Consider the following 8096-nt stretch of genomic DNA (forward strand, 5'->3'; position numbering starts at 1 on the left):
AAAATGTGGTTCCTTCCTTTCTGCTTCTTGCCTCCGTCGCACTCCCGTTTTACATAGAAAGATGATTATAAATGCTTTAGGGGAGTTGTCTGTTGTAATCCTGCAAAATGAAGTAAATGTAAACACACTTTAGCAAGTTAATTACATAAGAGTTTTGGGGGAAAAAAAACCTTTTAAATACTGAAACCTATTTATTGTGCAGTATAGAGTGTTTTAATGACGTGTCATTAATCTGCCATATTAGCAACACTGAATGTAAACAATGCTACTGAACCAAATGAAACTCACATATTTTGCTGATTGTTGCTACTGAAAATAGTCAATTATTGTCATGTTTTGACCTGTACGTATCGGTCTGATGGGGAAAAACATTTGTAGTACTACAGACTGCCAAAAGTTATAACAAATCAAGGAGAAGAGTGCAAAAAACCGAGGAACAAAAGGCGTTTGTGGTTGGCCAAACTGAAGGATTTCCAGGACAAAATCTGAACAACATTTGTGCTTGTTCTTATCATTTCCAGTCAGATAGGTGAAATATTAGGCTAATATTTTAATTAATACTGCTTTTGCGTATCTTCACCAGCTATTAACTTTAGTTTGTCAAAATATTGCGCCCTTTCCTGCTTACTAAGTCCTCCTCTATATGATTTAGCAGCTTCCACATGTTTTTCCTGTGGTTTAGACAGCATAAATTAGCAGAACAACATCTTCAGTAGTATATTAACCGTGCAATCTATGCTGTTGTTTACATCCGAGTATCGCCAGTATGGCCGCGCATCCGGGTAGCTGACCAAATCGTGATGTATGTGCAAACTATTTATAGTGGTTGGGTCAAAATGACTGTTTTTTGTTTTAATATATTTTAAATGTAATTTATTTTTGGCAAAGCTTAATTTTCAGGAACCATTACGCTAGTCTTCAGTATCACATGATCCTTCTGAAATCATTCTAAAGCTGATTTGGTGCTCAAGAAACATTTCTTATTATTCTTAATGTTGAAGACAGTTGTGCTTCTTAATATTTTGTGGAAACGGTGATTTTTTAAATTTTGAAAATCTTTGAATAGCAAGTTGAAAAGAACAGAATTTTAATTTATGTGATGAAATTTTATGTCATGTCATAAATGTCTTTACTGTCACTTTTGATCAATTAAATGCATCCTTACTAAATTTTTAATGAGGAATTATTCATTTATAAATATCACAATTTTAGGGAGATGTATCATTTCACATTTTACAACCTGAACTAACCATCCCTAACCTAACCATCATAAAAGGTTTCACTGATATTAAACATATTGAACTTGAACTCTCTAATGTCATTTCCTGTTGTTTTTCTTAAATGTATTTTCTAAAAAATAATATTAATAAAAAAAAGAGATTATATCAAAACAGTTGCTTTTTTTATTATTACGATATCAGGACAGTTGTATTTCCCTGACATTTCTGACTTTATACATTGCCTTGCAAAAGTATTCATTCCCCTTCATTTTTTACATTTTTTGTTGTTGCAGCCTTATGTTAAACTGATTTAAATTACTTTTTTCCACATCAATCTTCACTCCATTCACAATAACGGCAAAGCAAAAAACAAGTTTCTAACATCTTTGCAAATGTATTAAAAATGAATAACCTAAATGATTCCATTGCATAAGTATTTATACCCTTATCTGGGACAGTTGAAATTTAGCTCAGGAGCATTCATATTGCTTGTAGATGTTACTACAATTCACTACAAAGTTAACCTGTGACAAATTATTTGAATGAGTATGATTTGGCACACACTTCTTAATAAAATGTCTAACAGCTGAAAATGTATATCAGAGCAAAAACCAAGCCCTGAATTCAAAAGAAAAGAACTGCCTGTGGATTGCGTCAAGACAGATCTGGGAAAGAGCTCAGAAAAAAATCTGCTGCACTGAAGGTTCACAGAAGCATGTAGCCTCCATTATCCATAATGGAAGAAGTTTGGAACAACTAGGACTCTTCCTAGAACTGGCCTCCTGGCCAAACTGAGCAATTTATGGAGAAGGGCCTTGGCTAGAGTGGTGACCAAGAACCTGATGGTCACTCTAGTGGAGCTCCATGATCATATATGCAGATGGGAGAAACTTACAGAAGGACAAACATCACTGCAACACTCCACCAATCCGGTCTTTATGGCAGTTTAAGGGGCAACCCTAAGCCCCTTCTCAGTGAAGACACATGAAAACACACTCAGAATTTGCAACAAAGCACCTGAAGAACTCTCAAATTGTGAGAAATAGGATTCTCTGGTCTAACGAACCTCATCACCTGCACAGTAGCATCCCAACAATAAAGTGTGATGGTAGTAGCCTCATGCTGTGGGGCTGTTTTTCAATGGCAGGGACTGAGGAACTCGTCAGAGTAAAAGGAAAGCTCAACACAGCAAAATATAGAGATAGCCTTAATGAAAATGCAGCCCAGAGCATTCAGAACCTCACACTTGTCAGAAGGTTCACCTTCCAACAGGACAATGACTCTTAGCACACAGCAAGAGTGGCTTATAGACAACTCTGTGAATGTCCTTGAGTGGCCCAGCCACAGCCTGGGCTTGATCCCAATCAAACATTTCTGGAGAACCTGAAAATGTCTGCCAGCCCCCATCCAAGCTGACAAAGCTTGAGAGGTGAAGAGATGAGAAAAAATGGCAGATAATTGCCAAATGCAGATGTGCCTTGAGGCTGTAAAGGTGCTTCAACTAAGTACCGAGTTAAGGGTATGAATACTTATGCAATGTACTCATTTCAGTGTTTTATTTTTATGAATTTGCAAAGTTGTCACAAATCTGTTTTGTGCTTTGTCATTATGGTGTACGGAGTGTAGACTGTTGTGGAAAAAAGTAACTTAAAACAGTTTAACATTAGGCTGCATCATAAAATGTGAACAAAATGAAGGGGTACGAATACTTTCGCAAGGCACTGTAACAGAAAATATCCTAATTAATTTTAATTCAAAACTTAAAAACAAGCTATATAAGAGGTGTATTGTGTGTATGAAAAGTCAATATTTGTACGAATTGCATTTCAGTGCATTTTGGATAAGCGAAACGAAAAATCCAGACCAAGAAAGAAAATCACTAACCTCCTAAAAACAGTAAATGACAGAACTTGCTCATTTCCCCATGTGTTCGAATGGAACGCTGACCTGTGTGAGGAAGACAGACAGGTCAGAGCAAAAACAAATATCAGGGAATTAAGCGAAAAGCCAGTACGTGAACGGAAACCTGTGGGGGAGTGATGCGGATCTGATCATGACGGAGAGGGAGGTCAGGGGAGGCATTGGCAGGAGCACCGCGGTGCAGCCGTAAACACACTCTCCTTTCCCGCTCAGCTCCTCGACCTGCTCTTGGAGATGCGTTCCCTGAAAAACAAAACAACAGGTAAGTTATAAATGCCGATTTCAATAACCAACAACACAGAAGGTCAGGCGGATGTGGTTTCATACGGAGGAGAAACCACGTACTTCAAAAATAACCTACTTATAAATAGAACAGACATCAATAACACCTCCGGTCATCCTTAGACTTACCAGACTGTGGCACACGGGAGGCAGGTGTTGAGCTGGCGGGGTCTGGGCCGTTGCGCACCCTGTTAGGAGCTGGGAGGTTGGGGCCGGAGGGCAAAGCACGAGCCGCGGATCCCGGCGGTCCGCCTCCGGTCCTTTCATCCCTCTCCTCTCCCTCACCCCTCTGCTCCTTCTCTTTATCTTCTGCTGTCCTGCTAGAGCCCTGACACAGTCAGAAAAACCCACAAGGTGAGCAATATTTAAACTACACCACAAAAATGTAAAATGTTTAAAGAACATACAAATTTCAGCATGTTCCAGTCAAACACATAGTCGTATGAAAATCCCTGTCTGTGGAAAAGATTCCTGAACAGCTGTCTCAAATAAGAGTAGTCCGGTTTGTCATCAAACCGAAGTGAGCGGCAGAAGTTCATGTAGGTTGAAAATTCAGCTGGGGATGTATTAGGAAAAGAAAACAGAGTTAAATGAGAAATGTAATTTCATGTCATCTAGCTAATCAAATTGCATCTACTCACATGGATAGCCCTTGCAAAGAACCTCAATAGGAGTTGACATCTTTTTCTCGCTGATTCGCTCATACTTTTGTCTTTTGGTGGCTGCTTTGAGGCCTTGCCAGGGCAGAGAACCCAAGTTGAAGTACATAAGAACGTAGCCAAGGGACTCGAGATCATCCCGTCGAGATTGCTCTGTGGAAACAGAAGGTAAATATAGAATAACCCAAAATAAAGAGTCCTCTTTTATCAGCAGAATGCATTTCTCTGGTGCCCTTACCAATGCCCAAATGGGTGTTAATGGAGGCATAGCGGGCAGTGCCAGTCAAGTTCTTATTCTCACGATACGGGATGTGCTGATGTGTGCGGGCGTCGCGATACTTTTTGGCCAAGCCGAAGTCTATGATGTAGACCAGGTTTCCCTTCTTGCCAAGCCCCATCAGGAAATTATCAGGTTTGATGTCTCTGTGAATGAAGTTCTTGGAGTGGATGTACTCGATTCTGCTAATCTGGAAAGAGTAAACATCAAACAGTTGTCCCAGATGTATAAAATCTATATTAAATTATGATCATTCATTTTTTTCTGGGTTAAAATGATGTTTTAGCACTACATATTTAAAATTTGATTGATTGAGGAGGTTTTGTATAGTTTTTCTTAAGAATATTGCATTCCATTACATAAAACTAATACCAGTCAAAAGTTTTTGAACAGTAAGAGTTTTAATGTTTTTAAAGAATTCTCTGCATTTATTTGATCCAAAATACAGCAAAAGTGGTATAATTATAAAATATTTTACTATTTAAAATAACTGCTTTCTGTTTGAATATATTATTAATATAACATATAAAATGTAATTTATTCCTGTGTTAAAAGCTAAATTTTCAGCATCATTACTCCAGTCTTCAGTGTTACATGATCCTTCAGAAATAATTCTAATATGCTGGCTTGCTGTTCAAGAAACATGTATTATTATTATTATTATTATTATCAATATTTAAAACTGTTGAGTACATTTTTCAGGATTCTTTGATGAATACAATGATCCAAAGATCAGCATTTATGTAAAATAAAAAGCTTGTGTAACATTATACACTATACCATTTAAAGCTTGGAGTCAGTATATTCTTTAGGGAAAGAACTTATAGAAATTAACACTTTTATTTAGCAAGTATGCTTTAAATTGATCAAAAGTGATGATAAAGACCTTTAATCTTACAAAAGATTTCTATTTCAGATAAATACTGTTCTTCTGAACATTCTATTCATCAAAGAAACCTGAAAAAAAAATCTACTCAGCTGTTTTCCATATAATAATAATGTTTTTGAGCAGCAAACCAGAATATTAGAATGATTTCTGAAGGAGCATGTGACTGGAGTAATGATGCTAAAAATTCAGTTTTGAAATCACAGGAATTATTTACATTTTAAAATATATTCAAATAGAAAACAGTTATTTTAAATAGTATAAATATTTAACAGTTTTACTGTTTTTGCTTTACTTTGGATCAAATAAAAAGCTTGGTGAGCAGAAGAGACGTCTTTAAAAACATTAAAAATCTTACTGTTCAAAAACTTTTCACTTGTAGTGCATATAAGTTTCATATAGTTTTTTTTACATATCAAAAACGTGCATTTATGACCCTAGGGCATTGAAGATAGTTGCTATTGCATTGCTACTCAACTGCTATGATATTTTGGGGGTTTAAGCATGTTGCTATGCGGCTGTTAGGGTTTTCGATTTGATATTCCGATCCCTTGATATGCCTCAGGTCCTTCGTTCAATATAAATATATAGGATTTTTGCTCATTAAGTATTATCACTTATTAAAATAATACAAAACTCCCAACAACAAGACAAAAAGGCCCGGTTTCATAGACAGGTCTTAGTCTAAGTCAGGATTAGGCCATAGTTAAGACATTTAAGTAATTTTTATAAACGTTCCTTAGATAAAAACATTACTACTGTGCATCTTGAGAAAGGAAACACTGATATATTTTAATATCAGTCAGTGCAAGTTTCTTTCAGTTGAAACAGCTCAGGCCTACATTTTAGTCTAGGCTTAAGCCACATCTGTGAAACCAAGGGAAAGTGTCACATCCGTAGCAAAAACCGTGCAGGACGGGGTTGTTCAAATAACCAACCCTAAGTATAAGCACAACTATGACTTTTTTTGCTTTAAGATCTGTTTTAAATATACTTTCAATGCAATTACCATCTGGTCTGCCAGCAGCAGGACTGTTTTAAGTGTGAATTTCCTCGAGCAGAAGTTGAACAGGTCTTCCAAGCTCGGACCCAGGAGCTCCATCACCATGACATTGTAGTCCCCTTCAGCACCACACCATTTGATCGAGGGAATCCCAACTAAGGAGATTGAAGAAACATGTCTAGAAACCTATTCGTAGCATCAAAAAGCAAACTGAACGAAATCCGTTCTCACCTCCACCTTGCATCATCTTATAGAACTTGCTCTCAATATGTAACTGTGGATGCTTAGTCTTCACACTCTCCAGTTTAATGGCTACCTCCTCTCCTGATGTGATGTTTGCACCTGAAAGATTTTCGTTTTAAACATTAGGACGACACTTCACACCACAAAATCTCCATCAGTAGTGAGTTAGTGTAAATAATATAATTTTTACCCAAGTAAATATCACCGAAGGAGCCACTTCCAATCTTTCGCCCAAGACGGTATTTACTCCCAACACGCAACTCCATGATTCCTTCCCTAAAAGCAGCCTTGGAGTCACACAAAATGTTAGTGTGATGTAGATCAAACACATTAGTCTCAAACAATTAGTCAGATCTGCATTTCAGCACACAGCAGATGTAAATAGGATGCTCACTTCAGCATTTCTCCCAGCCTAGATTTAATTCACATTTCAGATTAAAAAAGGCTGCAAATGCAGTCAGCACTGGCAGTCATGCATCTAACATCTGACATCTGAGTCATGTGATTTGATCCGAACACAGTTGCTGTTCATTTCCTACGAACTTGCAACGAACAGGTTAATATTTAATCTTAGACACCATCGCTGATTATCAATGTGCATATTATAAACGTTAGAATGAGGAATCTATAGAAAACGACCTATTTTCGTGAGTGTTTTATGGCGTTTGCATAATTGAACACACAAGACGTATCTGTCTTCAGCGATTTTCAGCTAATTTTGTAGCAGCCGCACCCAAGACCATGTTGATCCCGAGATTTCACGAACTGGTGCTGACGTTTACATTTATTCAGGACAGCTAAATGAATGCTAAAGACCCATGTCCTGATATGACCTTAAAGCTGTAACATCTTTCTTACCTAACGTAAGGGTGGTGGAAAAGTGAGGCTGGTCGACAGGCTTGCGCTCGTAAGACAGGACCCTGGACAGCGAAGAGTGCAAGCGTAATTTTAAACGTCTCATCACAAATGTAATTCCAACCACTGCTTTCCTCCTCAGATTTTAAATCCTTGATTTCATATCTCTGCACATGGATTGACCTACTTGCATTAGCGGGCTAGCGAGCAGCAGCCTCCCTTGTTTGTATCCCAGCGCACTTCTCACAGAAATGATGTCATTCACAAACTAGCGGAAGGACCCGGATCACTTCAAGGGGCCGCGCGCTTGACGTGAGTACGCAGCTTCTCTTCCACCCACACGGACGAACTACAACGCTCTATTTAATCAGCGAAACTGTGTTTTTTATATTTTTGTAATTTAAAAAAATATTTTTTTTGACATATGGTAAAAATGTAATAATGTTAATAATATACAATCATTTCTGATTAAGAAACGGATTTTGGTAACCTCGGTATTTTAAAACAAACCAATAAGCCCCAGGAAGCTGTGGTTAGGCCTCTTAGCTGTTATAAATTCACTGTAAACCATGGCTTCTTGGGGCTTATTGATTTAATAAAATGGTTATTTCATATACATAGTAGGTTTCACAAATTAAAACAAAGCAAATTGTAATGATATTAATAAAACAAATGAAGTTCCTCTGAAATAGTTGTGGTTGCAACAAAGTGGTTGCTGCAACACACAGATAATTTACAACAGCTTCGAACG

At 37.4% G+C, this 8096-nt stretch overlaps 1 protein-coding gene across 1 annotated transcript; it reads right to left on the reverse strand.

Moving 5' to 3' along the window:
* Window position 1: 1 nt before the first annotated feature.
* Window positions 2-7608, reverse strand: LOC141317060 (casein kinase I-like). Its single transcript, XM_073832885.1, has 12 exons — window positions 7533-7608; window positions 7349-7410; window positions 6681-6777; window positions 6479-6589; window positions 6254-6402; window positions 4320-4548; window positions 4064-4234; window positions 3830-3978; window positions 3552-3750; window positions 3247-3383; window positions 3105-3167; window positions 2-100 (listed from the first exon to the last, which is right to left on the reverse strand). The coding sequence occupies exons 3-11, from the start codon at window positions 6754-6756 to the stop codon at window positions 3135-3137; spliced, it is 1254 nt and encodes a 417-aa protein (XP_073688986.1). The 5' UTR covers window positions 6757-6777; window positions 7349-7410; window positions 7533-7608; the 3' UTR covers window positions 2-100; window positions 3105-3134.
* Between the last annotated feature and the right edge of the window lie 488 nt (window positions 7609-8096).

This window comes from Garra rufa, unplaced genomic scaffold (assembly GCF_049309525.1).
Source record: "Garra rufa unplaced genomic scaffold, GarRuf1.0 hap1_unplaced_254, whole genome shotgun sequence".
In the NCBI taxonomy this organism is placed as follows: Eukaryota; Metazoa; Chordata; class Actinopteri; order Cypriniformes; family Cyprinidae; genus Garra; species Garra rufa.